Source organism: Myodes glareolus, chromosome 16 (assembly GCF_982192425.1).
Source record: "Myodes glareolus chromosome 16, mMyoGla1.1, whole genome shotgun sequence".
NCBI lineage: Eukaryota > Metazoa > Chordata > Mammalia > Rodentia > Cricetidae > Myodes > Myodes glareolus.
The window spans coordinates 28,781,498-28,799,411 of record NC_142041.1 but is presented as its reverse complement, the minus strand read 5'-3'; the positions used below and the strand labels follow the sequence as shown (position 1 = coordinate 28,799,411).

General features: G+C 50.7%; 1 protein-coding gene across 2 annotated transcripts in view; it reads right to left on the bottom strand.

The window, feature by feature from the left end:
- Coro2a (coronin 2A) overlaps positions 1-17,914 on the bottom strand; it is a 55,844-nt gene that overhangs the window by 3,441 nt on the left and 34,489 nt on the right. For both annotated transcript variants that reach the window (XM_087897142.1, XM_087897141.1), the window contains exons 3-11: positions 10,247-10,363; positions 7,778-7,927; positions 6,642-6,821; positions 5,744-5,860; positions 4,180-4,284; positions 3,473-3,569; positions 1,912-2,024; positions 1,509-1,599; positions 325-599 (exon numbers count right to left, since the gene is read on the bottom strand). In XM_087897142.1, the coding sequence (XP_087753268.1) occupies positions 325-599; positions 1,509-1,599; positions 1,912-2,024; positions 3,473-3,569; positions 4,180-4,284; positions 5,744-5,860; positions 6,642-6,821; positions 7,778-7,927; positions 10,247-10,363 (1,245 nt within the window). The remainder of the gene's footprint in view (positions 1-324; positions 600-1,508; positions 1,600-1,911; positions 2,025-3,472; positions 3,570-4,179; positions 4,285-5,743; positions 5,861-6,641; positions 6,822-7,777; positions 7,928-10,246; positions 10,364-17,914) is intronic.

The window sequence follows — 17,914 nt, the reverse complement described above, 5'->3', positions numbered from 1 at the left end:
GAGTACACCAGCCTGGCTTACAGCAGGTGCTTACCATGTACTGGCTCTTAACATCGGGCCTCAAAATTCCACAGTGCTGGTGCCAGGGCCGTAAAGGCACCAAGTCCTATCTCCTGCATTTCACAGACTGTCCCCACCACTGTGTGCACATCCGTCATCTTGCTATATGGCTGCTAATCAGAGGCAATGAGGTGACTAAATTTTGCCAAGAGAATTAATTAAGGTGTAGGCCAGGCAGTGAGGTCCAGCAGGCTGCCCTTCTGCCCTCACTTCCCTCCCAGCCCACCACGCTCCCCCATCCTGCGGGCCTCTCTCCCCTCCCACCTCATTTTCTGTCTTTGGTGGGGGGCATTCAAAAATGTCAGTGCCGTTGGTGAGCCGCGACTTCTCCTCCAGCCGCTGCTCTCTGGCCCACTTTGGTGTCTTCTCGTCCAGCAGAGAGCGGGGTGTCCGGTCATCATTGGTGGCCAGCTGTGCCATGGGTTCCAGGAGCCCAGGTGAAACTTGGACCATAGAATTGGAGAAAGGTTTCTTCTCTGGAGGCAGTGGCTGGGACTCCAGCAGCTCCGAGCCGGGTCGAAGGGACATCATGATGGGCTCTGGAAGGGATGTAGACGGCTGTGAAGAGGGCTGAGTGACCACGAGTAGATGGGCATGGGAGGGGCATGGACACGGCTGGCCTGTACTGTAGACAGGCATGTACCCATGCCAGGCAATCAGGTAGCAACATGTGTGGAGCCCATGTGTGGGGGAAGGGAAGCCAGCACATGGGCACAGCATAGACAGACACTGGAGTGGCCTCCGGGTCCCTGAGCCCCTCAAATGAAGCTTGTCCTTGCCTTCTCCCTGCGCCCCTTAGCCAGGGTCTTACGCTGTAGTTCTGAGTGGCCATGAACTCACTATCTTAGGGCATGAGCTGCCTTGGCTTTGCTTTGTAAGGAGAGACCCAGACACGGGGTCCTCTGCCACCTATGAAGCGCAGTCATTTCTCTGACATCTTCAGGAAAGTCTGGCAGACACAGAGGGCAGATGGGTGTGTGTTGTGTGAGCAGGGGCTGTTTGAGGGTTATACTTAACTGGTAAGTGACGCTGGGGCAGGAGGCAGCCCATGCTCTGGGGATACAGAAAGTGATGCGGGGGTGCTATGGAGGTGTGGAGGGAGCCTGCGCAGGAGCGGGGCAGAGGAGGGTCAGACAGCTGTCTGTTGCCTAGAGAATCTTGGGCCATAAAATAACCATGGAGGAAATAGTGAGGGTGGGGAGGAATGTGGATGAGCCACCCAGATACTCTGTATAGTCACAGTGGCAGCTTTTCTGTGGAGTGACAGACATCTCTAACCAGGAAGAGTTTAGGAACAAGGTAGGTGAAGTCTGTTTACCTGGCATTTTATTTAAACAATTACTGGGAGCTGGTTGACAAGGGCCTCTCCCCTCAGCTGCTTGGGACCTTTGGGACTCCCATTTTTCTAGGTAGTGGCCTGTTACCCCCCCCCACACCTCCTCCCTCACCTCTGTTTATTCCGCTGAGCCACTCGTGGGCTGTCAGGGAGGGCTGAGCCGCTGCCGTGGGTGGGTAGATGTCCTCTTGGTAGGATTCTGACTGCAGGAGAAGTGGGAACAGTGAGGGCAGGGCTGAGCCTTGGAGTCTGGCTCTCCTCACCCCTGCTAAATGAGGGGCCCGGTAGACAGAAAACAAGGGCACTCCCTTCATGGGTACAGAAGCTTAGGGGCAGAAGCAGGACAAGATCCAGTGTTTCAGGATCTAGGACTGTTTGTACTGACCGCGAGAAGGGCCTTGCCTTGCAGGAGCCACCCTCAGCCATGATCCCCCAGCATGGGCCTGGGATCTGGGATTCTGACATCTGGGGTCTGGTATCCCCCACACCTCCGCTGGCAGTCCCACCACACTTACCCTCCGGGGTACAATCATGGACACGGGCTCAATGAGGCTTTTGGTTGTGATCAGCTTGTAGAAGCGGAAGATCTCACAGGAAGACACATCGAGACCTCTCTTTGGCATGATACCTGTGGCCAGATGGCCAAGAAGAGATGAGAAATCCTGGCTGGGTTAGAGCTGAGACCCAGTGGGTAAGGCAAAGGCAGACTGCGCACCTGTGATCAGAGACTGCCCTCCCCTGTCATCTCCCCTCAGCCAAGCCCCTGAACATCACCTATGCGGGCTTGCCCTGAGCTGGGAAACAGCTGAAGGATTCCATAACCAGGTACCGCCTCTACCTTCAAGGTTTAATTTTTTTTCAATTTATTTTAATTTTATATGCATTGGTATTTTGCCTGCATGGATGTCTGTGTGAGGGTACCAGATCCCTTGGAACTGGAGTTACAGACAGTTGTGAGCTGCCATGTGGGTGCTGGGAATTGAATCCCAGTCCTCTGGAAGAGCAGCCAGTGCTCTTAATCACCGTGTCATCTCTCCAGCCCCAAGGTTGAATTCTTTTATCTGGATCCTGAAGATGGTTTACTCTGCCCAAAGGTTCCCCCCTTCCATCTGCATGACCCAGAACCTAAATGCTTATTTTGTATTTTAGTTTATTTATTTATTTTTGAGACAGGATCTCATGGAACCAAACTTGCTATTATGTGGCAGAGAATGGTCTTGAACTCCTGACCCTCCTGCTTTCATCTCTTTTTTTTTTTAAAGATATTTATTTATTTATTTATTTATTTATTTATTTATTTATTATGCATATAGTATTCTCAGTACTCTGCCTGCATGTCTGCCTGCAGGCCAGAAGAGGGTACCAGACCCCATTACAGATAGTAGTTGTGAGCCACCATGTGGTTGCTGGGAATTGAACTCGGGACCTTTGGAAGAGTAGGCAATGCTCTTAACCACTGAGCCATCTCTCCAGCCCCTGCTTTCATCTCTTGAGGGCTCAGATTACAGGTGTGTGCCACAACACCAAGCCTCATTTGTCTTTTTGGCTTTTGAGGCAGGGTCTTGCTGTTACACAGTCCAGGCTGGCCATTAAGCGCCTAATACTCAGGCCTAGGATTACAGACCTGTGTCTCTCTCTGTACCTGGCCTCCTTAAATGCTCCTAACATGGCCACTTCAGTTCTTTATATTTTTTCTTTCTTTTCTTCCTTTTGTTTACTTGACACAAGGTCCCATATAAACCTGCCACAACCTCAAACTTGTTATACAGATGAGGATGATCTTGAATTCCTGATCCCTTTGCCTCCATCTGCCAAATGCCTTGCACTGTCTTAGGAACCTGTTGACACAGGAGGAACCACCAGACGCAGCCCCTTGGACTTCCAGAGCCAAGAGCCTCACCGTGCCTTGCTCATCCTAACTCATCCAGTCTGGGGTGCTGATATCGGCATCAAGAAACAGATGGATACAGCCCACACGTTAGTATCCCTTGGCTATCCCCTTCCTGTCTGATGTCTTCCCGTACCAAGACCCAGCCCTGGCGCCCTGGCCATACATGGCTTGGGAGTTCCACTCACCGATCCCCTTCTGTGGGTTGTAGGAGCGAAACTCAGTCAGGTAGCTCAGGTAAGGCTTCTCAGCGCTCACCTCATAGTATCGTATGTTTCCATCTCCCTGGGGAGGGGAACCGAGAGGGTCAGAGCAGGGCCATCAGTGTTTCACTGGCCCCCCTGACTTTCAGAGTGGACAGCTGATGAACCCATCCCATACAGGGACACCAGGGAACTTAAGGCTAATAAGCAACAACCAACAACCCCAGCCCACCCATGTTCCTCTAGTGCAGAAGCCCTGGGAACATTCCCACGTGACAACCACTGAGGAAGTCAGGATGTCAGAGACCATCCTGTGGCTCTTAGCATTGGGGACATTTCTCATTGACAGAGTCACTTGGAGGTAGGTACCATTACTGGCATATTGAGCAGGGAACAGAGGCTCTAGATACTGGACACTCCTCACCCACGAAGATCTATTCCGCTTCAAATCTAAAGATTCCCCTGTTGAGAACTACCACCTGGACCAGGAATTGGGGAGGAACAAGCTAGGATGGATGGGGGGGGGGTCACACCAAAGCCCAGGCTGAGGAGCTAGGAAGGGAGGAGCAGGTAGTCGCTTAGGGAAGAGGCTAGCCACTAGTGCCTGTCTCCACCCTGCACCTCCAAGGTCTTCTGAGCATACACACAGCTAAGCTCAGGCTGTTTCTGCCTCCCTCCCGTGCCAGACTGACCTTCCCCACAATGTACAGCATGCTGGTGTCTGAGTCATAGAAGGGAAAGAGTACACCCGAGGAACCATCCAGGTCCTCCTCTGTGAGGGGCACAGAAAGGTTGTCCTGCAAGGGAAGGGAGACCATCGAGACATGAGCATCATTCCTGAAATCTCCAGGGGAGCTGAGATTTGATCTGCTGCCCTTGGCTCTGAATGTGTCCATGAGAGTGCGTGTTGGTGTATGAGACAGAAAGTTTGTTTTTCTGTATTACACACATGTTATACACATGTTTTGTAAAGAGGTCCTGGTTCTCAAGACCCAGTCTGTGAGTTATTCTCTGGTGGAAATGATATTTCAAAGGCAGTACTGCCCCACCCCAATTTGTCAGCCTTTTATAAAAAGATTTATCTATGTTATTTTATGTATGTATATGGTGTGTTGCCTGCATATATGTCTGGGTACCATGTGCCGTGCCTGAGAGGCAAGGGGGAGATGTCAAACTCTCTGAAACTGGAGTTACAGTGGTGAGCTCCACACGGGTGCTAGGAACCCAGTCCTGGTCCTCTGCAATGAGTGTTCTTGGCCCCTGAGCCATCTTTCTGTCTTTGTCAGCATTTTGCTTTAACAAAAGTCTTCTTGTTTTGTTTTGTAGACAGGGTTTCTTTGTGTAGCCCTGGCTGTCCTGGAATATGCTCGGTTGACCAGGTTGGCCTCAGACTCACAGAGATCTGCCGGCCTCTGTCTCCCAAGTGCTGAGATTAATGGCACCTGGCTTTAACAAGTCTTTTAAATATATATATATATATATTTTTTTTTTTTTTTGAGACAGGGCTTCACTCTGTAGCCCAGGCTAGCCGTGCTAGCCCTGAACTCGAGCAATTCTGCCTGGGATTATAAAAATTACTTACTATACCTGGCTTCCCACCCCCCACCCAGCAATGAAAATCAAACCCAGGGCTTCATGATTCTAGAAAAACACTCTACCACTGAGCCACATCTACAAGTCTCTTTTAAAATAGAAAACTTGGGGATGGCTTTGAGGCTGGCTTTTAGCACACTGTCCCTATACCTAAGCCTCTCCAGGAAATAAGCTTTCACACACCATACTTGGACTTCAACGTGCAGCAAAAGATGACCTCAAACTCTGGGTCCTCCTCCCTTCATCTCCAAGCTTAGTTTGGTTTCCAGCTTATTTTAACAAATGAAGGAGACCTTGCTTTGTCTAGCAGGTGGGAGGCCCTGCATCTTGTCAGCAGTCTTCGGAACACCTAACAGAATAGCACTGCTCACCTTCCACCCGCAGGGGGTCACAATTACACTCACCTCTCTCCAGCTGTACCCTGCCTTACTCTACTCCCTCCCCAGATCCTCTCTTGGGACCCCACCTCTCTCCTGAATGATGAGAGGCCCAAGGCTAGCTGGCCTGATGGACTACTATCCTATCCCTGGTACTTATTCCCAGCCCCCAGTCCCACTGTCCGCTGCTGACTGTGAGCACCAGGCTAAATGAGAAAGTACCCAGATGGGTGAAGGGAGGCTGTGCGGGGCTGCAGGGTGGAGGTGAGGATGGGTGGAGACTCACCTGGTCCCACAGGGCCATCTGCCGGTTGTTCCATCTGGATGTACCCGTGGATAGCAGCTTCTTGAGGTTCCCCAGGAACAGCACTTTGTTGGCCCGGTGCCCCTTGTAGCTGGCTTCCTGGAGGGATAAGTGTGGTCACTGTTGAAGAGCTGTGGGAAGGGGACTAGCAGCAGCTGTAGGTGGGGTTCCTGGCTCCCTGCTTGGCTCCTGATGCAACCCTGGTTGTCCCTTTTGTCACCCGTGGAGTCACTTGGTACACCTCTTCTAGGAAGGTGTCCTGGCTCCTTTCCTTCAAGTGAAATCTCCCCATTCTATTGAGAGCTGCCTCTGAGCAGAGTCAGGCAAACCTTGGCCCTCCCCACTCTTTTTTTTGAGACAGGGCCTCAAGATGTTGCCCAGGCTGGCTTTGAACCATCACTCCTCCTGTCTCAGGATTACAACACGTGCCACCAAACCCTGCTCCACTCCATCCTCGACTCCAGGAGCATAGAGAGCCCTGGGTGAGGCAGAGGGACACAGTGGACATTGTCCTATTTAGCTCCAGTGAGGAAGGACGAATGGTCCATTGCAGCTTCCGAGTAAACAGAGGCTGCTCAGAAAGCAAAAGGTGCTGGCCTAAGGTGGCTGCTGGCTGCTGTTCCCTGCCAGGGACAGAACTGAGGCACCGTGGCTAGCTCTGAGGTCAGAATGGTTCACAGCTCACCTGTATACATAGTCATTTCCTTTCTCTGGCCTTACTTTTCTCATCCATAGAGCGACTATGGCAAATCTCAGCATCCCCTCCACCCACACGATGCTGAGGCCACCTAAGGATGCTGCCTCCAGAGGCTGAGCCCTGCTGCTGACAACGCTGTCACCCCATCCTTAAAAGTACCCCTGAACCCTGGCCAGCACCAACCTGGAGGACAATCCCTAGTCGGGGGTCGACAACGCGAATCTTGCGGTCCTTACAGGTGGTGGCCAGCAGGCTGCCGTTGGTGTTGAAGGACATGGAGAGGATCACATCTTGGTGACAGCTGATTGTCTTCACGGGGCTTGCAACTACAGACTCCTTTGTGTCCAGGTTCCACACCATCACCTGCTTGGCAGAGTGCTGGCACTGAGCACAGTAGCCACTCCACCCAGCCCCCACAGTCACACAGCAGCAGGCATTGGTGAGAAACACGGTATTCCCAGGAGGGAAGAGGCAGCTGGCAGCCAGGCCACTGAACGCGAGGGGTATAGCTGTGGCTGTATGCACAGCAGGGGATGCTGGGAGTCAGGTGGTCTTGTAGTAGAAGGAAACCACCACCCACCTCTGAGCCAGAAAACATTATGCTGGGAGTAGCATTCCCAGAGACATAGCCGCACACACCGTTCACATCAACAGATACACAAGCATTTCTGACCAGAACCTTCCAACAGTTTCTGTCTCTTCTGGATCTGAGAAGTTCCTGAGGTGTCTCTGCAAACCCCCATACAGTCAGCAGAGGAAGAGTTGAAAAACCATAGCAAAGGTCACACCAACCCACTCTGTCTGCAGTCTGGGGTTCAAGAAACTAAGACCCAACGAGAATCACGGGACATTCTCATACAAGTCAGAGATGAGTTGCATCAGGTCCCTAGTCTCCAGGGCTGGAGATTGTTTTGGTCTTCATGGCTTCAGGGTACTAGGTAGGGATGGGAAAGTGTCAGGTGGGCTCAGGCTAGCCCCCTGAGGCAAGCTACAGTGGATTGAATTGCGTCCTCATCCTGTCTACCTAGAACCTCAAAAGGGATTTATTTGGCAACAAGGTTTCAACAGATGTAATTAGTTAACATGAGGCCACAGCAAATGGAGGAGGGATCTCAATCTAACAGTAAGGGAAGGGAGGCAAGGACATACCAGGACGAGGCTGAGAAGGCAGAGGCAAGAATGACAGAGAGGTGTGGAAGGGTGCTTCCCCAGGCATGTGGAAGCAACAGGCTGCCAGCACCTTGCTTGAGTCTTTCTAGTCTACATGGCTGTCAGGGAAGTTGAGACAAGCGCCAGACTGTGGTGAGACCCAGACTCACCTTGTAGTCATAGCCAGCACTGAAGAGGATGTTGGCAGCCGTGGGGTGCCACTCCACCAGCCCCACCCTGCGTGCGTGACCCACCAGCTCCTTCCTGTAGTTCGTGAGGTTCCTTGCCAACAGCTGCTTGGGGATATTCCAGATCTTAATCTGGAGGGGAGACAAGGGCAGGAGTGTGAGCCGGGGGACATCTTGGGGATGTTGCTGTCCTCAGCTGTGGAGCAGGTAGTGCCTGGCAGAAGGACCCCGCTGTTGCTCTCTCTTGCCACCATCGCCCAATGGAGAGGAAACTGGAGTCTCCTCAGGGTCCTCAGGGTCCTCCAAGTAGGGATGATCTTGATGGGGGAGGCTTCATTCGTAAACCTGCCCCAGGGACTTTAACCATTCCCACGACCCGAGGTGAGTAGGGACTGCCGCAGTAAAGGGAAGGTCTCCATCATGGGAAGAACCCCAGGGAGAGCAGCAGGGGGCCATAGCACCCCGGAAATGTTGCATGAATGCTCCTTTCATTCTGTTGGGGTCTCAGGCTCCAAGTCAGTGTTCAGATCATATCCCAAAGATAGGCAGCTTTCCCAGGAGGCTTTGATTGCAACTCAGGGACATGGATTTCCTGGTTTTGCTTTTGATAACAGGCCATGCAGTCTACCTGCTCCATCTGCAGGACACACAGAGCTGAGCCTGGGGTGGGGCTGTAGGGAGACAGGTTCTGGGCTTATTTACAGAGGGGGATGTGTGTCCTGAAGGAGGTGGCATCTACCCTATCTGGGGAGGAGGAGCAGGGATGCATTGACAGGGACTGGGTCTGTTGCCACCCTAAGCCCCGTCATTCTGTCTGCTCCCCAGCACCCCCCAGAATCCAGAAGGGACAGCAGCAGGCCAGAGCCTTCTAGGAAGATCTGGCAGGGTGTGGTGGTAAACACTTGTGATCCTAGCACTGGGGGGGTCTACAGTGGGAGGATCATAAGTTGGAGGTCAGTCTAGGTTACGTTGTGAAATTCCATCTCAACAAACACCCCCCAAATTAAACAACAGCAACAAAACACGCCAGTTTCGGCTGCCCCCAAATATCCTTCAGGGGATCTTCAGAACAGGCCTGAAAGGACGGGAGTCATGAGGCAGGTTCAGCCGTCCTTTATTCTTAGGTCTCTTAGCGATCTCCTACATGGAACTTTCTGCTTTGAACCAGTCTTGCTTTACAACTGGGGCTGGCCTTGAACTTGAGATCTTCCTGCCTCAGCAATTGAAGAGCTAGGGCTGTCGTACCACCACAGCGAGCCCTCAGTTGTCTGCCTTTCTCTCCTGCCTCCTAGTCTGCTTCTTTCCGTAATGATTTCTCTTTCCCTTTTGGTCTAAGCCGCCAGGCAGTGCTGAGTTAAACCAGGGACTATTTTCGCATCCTGTATCACTGACATTTCTAGTAGTTCTTCACTTCTGCTATATGTGGCCATGTCTCTCGAGAGAAGTGGCACAATAGGGGGCAGGGAATTGGCCTCAGTTTGAAGCCAGCTCCGCTGCCTGGGCTGTGTAACCTGGGGCAAGTTGCTACTCCTTTCTAGTCCTCGACTTTTCCATGGGAGAAATGGGGCGCTGGGAAGACCGAGTGAAGGGGTCAGTGTGATGTGATCAGAATACAGTGGGATCACAAGAAATGCTGACCGTGGCTTTTTATCTGTATCTGATTACATTTTATTTATTTATTGAGTGCACATACTTGCCCCTGTGTCTATATAGAGGTCTGGGGACAACTTGTGGGAGTCAGTTCTCTCCTTCCACATGGGCCCGAGGTGATCAAACTCAAGCTGTCAGTCTTGATGGGAAGCCCTCTACCCAATGAGCTGGGTCTCGGGACTACCGACATTTTAATTATTTGTTCACGACTGGGCCTTTGAGGTCCCCATCACAGTATTTTTGAAGCAGGTGCCAGGGAGAACAAACGCAAGCATTGTGGGGATGAGGCATGCGCTCCTGCATGGGTGGAGCAAAGAGGGCTATGTGCCCAACTTTCCAGGAGGCTGGGGCGGGAGGATCGCTTGCATCTAGGAGTTTGAGATCACCCTCAGTAACACAGAAAGTTGGCGGGCTTGGCCTCTTGGGGTGTTTTGGGACCATGTTCATATAAACCCCTCCCTTGTCCTTCATTCATCCACTGTGACATGAAATGAGCTTCTATTTCCTGGTCCCCTCACAGCATGTCACAGAGAATGAGTCTCACCAGGTCTTCCTGTGATGGGCAGAAGTAGTACACCCATTTTATGGGAGGGAAACTGAGACCTGTTGAGAGGCATCATGGGCTCAAGCTCTACACACCCATGACACCTCCTCCACCTCTCACTTCCTCCCTGTGAAGCCATTAGTGAGATAAAGCCGGGCCCTGGACACAGATGGCTTGGGAACCTTCCAGTTGCTTGCTTCCTGCCAGCATCCCCCCCACCCCCACCCCCTGGAAGCACTGTCCTGGCACTCACTCACCGTGGCATCTTCAGAACAGGAGGCGATCTCAAAGTCATTGAAAGGATTCCACTTGATGTCCAAGACGTTCCCTCTGTGCCCGCAGACCTTGGGGTGGTGAGGGTCCAACTTTCCTGTCTGCAAAACAGTGTCACAGGCATGGGAGAGGAGGCCAGCGGGATGACGTTGGTTCCTCAGTCAGTTGGTCCTCACCGAATAAGCAGGCCGTGTAAGGGGCAGCTCCAAGGCAGCACACCTTCCCACACACCCTGTCTGACTCTAGGGGGATCACTTCACTTCTCTGAACCTTCCCGTCCTCCTTGGTACAGAGGAGGATATAATGAGTGTTTCACAGCAGTCTGGCCCAGTGCCCAGCAGGTGCTCAGCTCCAGGAACTAATGTGGTATACAGAGCCCTTTCTGAAAATGGCCTGGCAGTTCCCCAGGAGTTAAATGCTAAGAGGTACCACGTGATCCGGCAGATCTGTTCCTAGACGTATCCCCAAGAGAAACGAAAACATGGAAACACTCGAGACTCATTCATCCGCGGCATCCACAGCAGCGCTATGGCAACCAGAAACTGGAGGGAGCCCAGGCGCCCACTGCGTGACATGCGGAACGCACAGTGTGCAGCACAGTTATGTGGTGGGATATTATTCAGCCAGAAAAAGGGATGCTGTAAAGGCACCTTGAGAGCAGTATCCTAAGCGAGAGAAACGGGCACAAAAGCTACCTATCAACAGGTGAGGGGGCACACCCCCGTGACTCCAGCACGGGGGAGGCTGGGCAGACAAATCAAGAAGAGTCGAGGTCAGTTTGGACTCAAATAAACATAAAGCCAGTTATTAGTTAGGCGCTGGAGGCATGTGCCTAGTTTCCCAGCAAATGAGGAGGCTGAGGCAGAAGGGTCTTTCGGGCCCAGAAATCGAAAGCCTGGCAAGCCAGTGAGATGGTCACTTCCATTCCATGTACATGCGCTACCTAGGGATCCCAGTTGGATGATGCTCAGACGCAGGTCACCGTGTGAGCAGCTTAGCCCCGCCCCGTACCTGGTACACAGAATCCCAACTACTGCATTTGGAGAGGCCAGTGCCAAGGGTGGGGGTGGCTCCCTCCCTCCCTCCCTCCCTTTCCCTTTGCTTTCTGTCTTTCTTATTATTATTTTAAATTTTCATTTATTTTATGTGTATGGATGTTTTGCCTGCATGTCTGTCTGTGCACCATGTACCCAGGGAGACCAGAAAAGGGCACTGAATCATTTAGGCCTGGAGTTTAGATGACTGTGAGCCTCCATGTGGATCCTGGGTATCACCCAGGTCCTCTGGAAGAACAGTCCGTGCTCTTAAGCCCCGAGCTGTCTCTCCTGCCCCCAGTTCATGTTGTTTAGGAGACTTTGTTTTTGTTTCAGGCTCCTAGTGTAGCCAGGAAGGATGACCTTGATCTCTCGACCTCCTGACCTCTACCCTCTGAGGGCTGAGACTATAGGTGAGCATGACCAGGCCTGCTCTACCATGCTAAGCTCTTTTTGATTATTTAGGTCTAATTATTATTTTATTGTTTTGATTCTTTTCTTTTGAGACAGTCTCATTCTATAGCTGAAGCTAACCTGGAACTCTTTGTAGACCAGGCTGGCCTTGAACTCACGGCAATCCTCTTGTCACAGTTTCTAGAGTGTTGGGATTACAGGCATATGCCACAGTGCCTCTCTCTCCCCACTCCCCCGACTCTCTAGACATTAGGGACGCTATTTGACACATATGAAAAACAATGTCTCATATGAAATATTGCAATATTAATCTTATTGGCTTTATTTAAGAAATATGCTAAGGAAATTGGTATTATACATATAACTTACTCTCAAATGGTTCAGACAAAACAAATATTCAGTCAAGCCTGACAGTACAGGCTACTTATGAAGCTGAAGCAGGAAGGTGACAAGTTCAAGGCCAGCCTGGGAAACTTTGTGGGTCTCCAAATTCTACAGTGAAAAGCAGGGTAGGGTCTATAACTCAGAGTCCCTTTCTAGCATGCTGAGGACCCTGGGCTCAATCCTCTCCACCACCAAGGAATAAAGAAGTGTGCATACACACACTCAACAAATGTGAGCTACATCATTTGTACTTATGTGTGAGAAGCGGGGCAAAAGGCTGCCCCTCTCTGTCAAACGACTCTGCCTCTGTCATCGGAAGTAGGAGCCTCCTGTACAGGAGAGACAGATCATGTGTCTCGGCTTCCAGGAAGAGGACCGGTCTTAGCTACCAGCTTTGCCCAGCCTCCAGGTCATTCCATGCACTGTCTTCAGAGTGCCCCAGCCCCCCTCACGTGTAGGCTGTGTTGATCAGGCTGGCCTTGAACTCCTGATTCTCCTACCTCCACTTTTCATGAGATAGGATTACAAGGCATTTTAGGTGTGCACCACTACAACTGGCTTTCAGGGTAAGGTTTTAAAAATGAAAAGCCAACCAAGTCATGTACCCGCGTCTACTCCGCAAGTCTCTTCCTCAGGCTTGTGCTGTAACCATCTCTTCCTTGTAGGTCTGCAAAGGGTTAGATGAGACAGCCCAACAGGGAGGGAGGGGAAGAGTTGAGGTAAATGCTCAGCCAGAGTAGCTACACCTGTGACAGTCTGTATCTCAAAGCAAAGAAAGAAAAATAAAAAAGCAAACAGAAGGAAACGCACTTGCACATGGTGAGACACATACAGATTTCTTTTTACAACATTGATTTCCTTTTTTTTTTTTTTTGAATAGGATCTTTTGAAGCTCAGGACTGGCTTTCAACCTGTTATGTAGACAAGGATGGTTTTGCATTTTTATTTCATTCTATTTTGGCTTTTCAAGATAGGGTTTCTCTGTGTAACAGCTCTGGCTATCCTTGAACTCATTCTGTAGACCAGGCTGGCCTCGAACTCACAGAGACCCACTTGCCTCTGCCTCCTGAATGCTGGGATTAAAAGGTGTGTGCCACCATTGCCTGGCTTAATTTTGTACTTTTTATTCTCAACTCTGATTTCTAAATGCTGGGGTTATATGACCACATAATCTTTATTTTTAAAACAAATTTTCATTTTTTTTCCATATTTTTGGCAATTAAAACAAATAGCATTTATTTCTGTAATGCCAGCAGTTGGGAGGTAGAGGCAGGACTGTCCCTAGGCTGAACATAGTCTGGTCTACATAGCAAGACCCAGATCAGGCAGGCCTGTGAAATGAGAACTTGTCTTAAACAATACCAACAGAACTATAATATTTCTGAAAAGATGGTCTTTCTAGGATTAGTCAAAAATTTGTCCTACAAGTTCAAAGCATTTTCAGAGAGTAGGAATGGTGGGCTCATGGACTAGGCTTTCTAACGCTGACCTGTGGCAGGCATCACTAATGGATCACAGCACAATCAAGCACAGACTAGAGGAGGGACACTCCCAGACTCATTAGGACTAGAGGACCAGAGCTAGGCTAGAGTCTAGGCTTCTGCCCAACAAACTGAAGTGAATCTCTAGTGGACTTCCTGTGCTCTGAGTTCTATCTAGTCTTCTCTGAATTGTGTTCTGACCCTCCTTCCTACATTCTTTTCCTCTTCTTGTACCATTTCCTGGGTCAAAGGGTATGACAGTACAGAATCTTTTGCTATAGGCCTGATTGCTCTGGGCCTTTATCTCTGTTCTCTGGCCCAGAGCCATGCCTTCATTTCTGCCCTGCAGGTTTCTCAGGAAAGGCTAATTGTCAGACAGGTCTTGGGCTAACCCTAGGCAAGCTGCCAAGAGCCCGCTGACACTACACCCTCACCTCCTTCAGAGCCTGCGGCATCAGGGCTAGGCTGACCATGGGAGCTGAGCTCCTCTGGGACCCCCAAAGCAGAAGTGCCGACAGTCCATTCTCCTCAGCCCTCAGGGGCTGGTCACTCAAGACCCAGGCATTGGTGACATTAGTCTGGGCTGCTAAAAGCCTGCCAGGGAGGGACATTTATAATCAGGAAGCCATTTCTACCTTTTTGTAAATTAGATCAGCACTCAGCCAGGGACAGGCCTCTGGTTTACTGGGACACAAGCTTTAAGTCAGGGGTGACTCTCAAACCAGAGAAGCCTGGCTGGCCACAGGAGCTGGCTACCAAGCCTGTAGAGGCCTACAAGCCACCAGGGGGCTGTCCTGAGGCAGGTGGAGAGGGCAGGAAGTTGCAATCCCTACAAGGCAGAATGAAGGGGTGGGGGTAAGGCCCAGTTCCTGGGATGGGAAGGGCTGCCCAGGGCCATGGCACATGGCTACAACAGTAAGCTAACAGCTTCAAATGTCCCTCCAGGTGCAAGGTGGAGATAGGGAGGCAGGGGTGGGAGAAGAGGCAGAGGAAGTCATGCAGTATTAGGTGTATAGTTTATCTGATTCCTGCTTCCTGGGGTTGAACCCCCACCTCAACCCTACCACTCGTTAATGTTCAAGCTGGGCCTCTGAGCCCTGCTCAGGCCCATGGTTTCTTTCTCTACAGAACAGGGGCAGGAAAAAGTTTTCCTTGCAGTGGGGGTGAGGGAGGAAATCTACAGATATGGACGGAGAACTTGTCTGGGATGGAACGTTTCACAAACCAGCCTGTTTCGCTTCATCCGAGTTCATCACAACTATCCAACTAAAGCTCTGTAGGGTGAAGGGGAGGAACCGGGGTGTCATACATGCTAGGCAGCCTTTGCTACCACTGGGCTACACCCAAAACACACCCAACTTTAATTGTTGCTTGGTATGTTCCAGGGCCCCAGGATATACTTAGTGTGAGAACAAATTGTTCCAGAGGTGGGGGTAGAGTTAAGCATGCACACAAATGTGTATACATGCACACCCCCCCCAACACATCCACATACCAATACACACAGCACACATACATGTGCACGCACATACAACCACATATGTGCATATATGCAGATATATGTGCACACACATGCATATACACATGCATATACTTGCATACATGCACACAAAAGACACAGAGACAGACATGTGCATGAATATATAATATACAGATAAAAAGACAGTCACATGCACACAGATAAACACACACATATGTACATGGACACAGACAGACACGCACACATACATGTGCTCAGGAACAGACACACCACTACCTATGGTGGCTTAATATGGGCCAGTCTGCCTCCGAGAACCCAGTGAACTGTCCTATCTCCTCTAGTCCAGCACAGTCATGAGAACCATCTGGTCCCTCAGGCCCTGGGCCGCGTTGATCCGGTCCCTGGGCAGCAATGGCCCAGGACTTACCTCCTTTCTCCTTTCTCCCTCCATACCCCACCCAAAGTCCACATCCCTAGTGCCCTGGGAGGCCCTGGTACAGGCCCAGACCTAGAAGCACATCCTATTCCTGTCTGGAAGCTCCAGGCAGTTTCTGCCCACACCTTTGTCATTCCCCTTTGTACCCCAGTAGGCTTTGGTTGCCAAGGCTGCAGGGTAGGTTGTGAAACTCACCCTCTGGCCTCCCTCCAGAGGCTCATTGCACAGTGCACAGGGGAGAGGCACCTTGCCTGAGGTGGCACCCTTTATGAGCCTTGAATCTCTGCTTAGGACAGCCTGGCACTCTGGTAACACCTAGGACAGGAAGCTGTGGCAATGTCAGACAGTTCCTAAGTCAGGCTCTCCCCTGCACTTTCGGTAGGGCACTGGGGCTATGCTACTTTTTACCCAGACTCTGGGCCTGACCTGGCTGCAGCCTCTGGTAGCCAGTGAGGAACCTGGGCATAAACAGCCAAAGCACTGCAGCCGCAGGGGCTTAAGAGAATAGGCGGCTTTCTAGCCACACCCAGTTCCAGGCTTCTCATCTATGGCGCACAGGGCGCTGGCAGCTGATCTGGACGAGGGGCAATACTTCCTCCAAGCAGTGTGGGTGAGGCCCCAGCCTGAACAAATACCCCTGCACCCACTATGATACAAAGGGGTGCTGCTGAGTTCTAGGGGATGGGGCACAGGTGGGTTCCTGTCTCTTTCTCTATCTTTAATGCCAGCTCAGAAAACCTAGATGTGGCCAGGTGTGGTAGCCCACACCTGTAATCTGTCTTTGGGAGGCCAAGGCAAGGAAGACCATACGCTTGAGGCAAGCCTGGGCTATGTAGGGAGGCCCTGTTCTAAAGAGAAAAGAGAAAAAGCAGGATGTCCAGTTAAATTTGTATTTCAGATGCCCAGCAAAGGTGTGTTTACAATGTAAGTGGCCTTCATGCGACAGCGTACCGGGGAAATGACTGTAGCTGGTCATGGTGGCTCACAGTTGTAACTCAGGCACTCATTGAGGCAGGAAGACTGCCTCCACTTCAAGGTCACATGGGACACTTGGTGAGTTCTGGGCTAGGCTGAGCTACAGTGCTAGCCCTTGTCTCAATAGCGACCCACCCACCTACCAGAAAGAGAGAGTTGTGAGAAGCTTAGTTTGCTTTTAAGCTAAGCTCTTGCTATGGGGTCCAGACTGGCCTTAAACTCTCAGCAATCCTCCTGCCTCCATCACGGAAGTACTAGATTTACAGCTGTGAGCTGCCACAACTACCCCGCAGTGTCTGAGAACATTAAATTCACAGCTAGCTTATGATCCAGCAGTTGTCTTGGGCATTCACCCAGAGAGCTGATTACAGAGAGGCAGCTACACTCAGAACCATCCTGAATTGGAATCAACAGGTGGCTTGCTTGGTTTTCTTGTGGGACGGGGTCTCTTTATGTAACCCAGGTTGATCTTTCTGCTTCAGATTCCCAAGTGCTGGGATTACAGATGTGGGCAATATTTCTAGACTCTTTGTGTGTGTGTGTGTGTGTGTGTGTGTGTGTGTGTGTGAGAGAGAGAGAGAGAGAGAGAGAGAGAGAGAGAGAGAGAGAGAGAGAGAGAGAGGCTAGGGTTTGGGCCCAATGCCTCATGCATGATAGGGAAGAATTCTCCATCAGCTTCATCCCGAATTCCTACTAGATAGCTTTTAGTGAGTGAACAGTTAAATACCTCATCAAAACAAGCACCTGAGACAATACACACGTGGAAAATTGAGGGTACATGAGAAGATAGAGAAGCCCCTTAAAGATCTAGTTTGTCTTTCCTAATGGCTAAGAGTCATGAAACTTCAAGAAAACTCATAAAGCAAAACCGCCTACAGAGATAAAGTGTGTTTTTTGGAGAAGCATCTCAAATAAGGATGTTGAAAGCAATAAATGAAAGAAAGAGAGAGGGGGGAGCGAGAGAGAGAGAGAAAGAGAGAGGTGGGGGAGGGAGGGAGGGAGGGAGGGAAGAAGGAAGGAAGGAAGGAAGAAAGGAAGGAAGGAAGGAAGGAAGGAAAAAGAAGCCAAGTATGGTGGTGGACTCTAGTACTCCCAGCATTTGAGAGGCAGAGGCAGGTCATAAGTACAAGACCAGTGTGGTCTACACAGAGAGTTCCAGGTTAGCCAGGGCTCAAACTAAACCAAAAAAAAGCAACAGCTAGCTGGTCATGGTGGCACAAGCCTTTAATCCCAGCACTCAGGAGGCAGACGTAAAGTTCTGTGAGTTCCAGGCCAGCCTGATCTACATATCGAGTTCCAGAACAGCCAAGGCTATATAGGGACCTGTTTCAACATCCCCCCAAAACAAACAAAACAAAACAAAGGCAACAAACTCTGCTTGCTTAGGGACAGACCGCCTGGGGTCTTGTGTCTGTGTTCTCACCTCATCTTTTAAACGACACACCTCA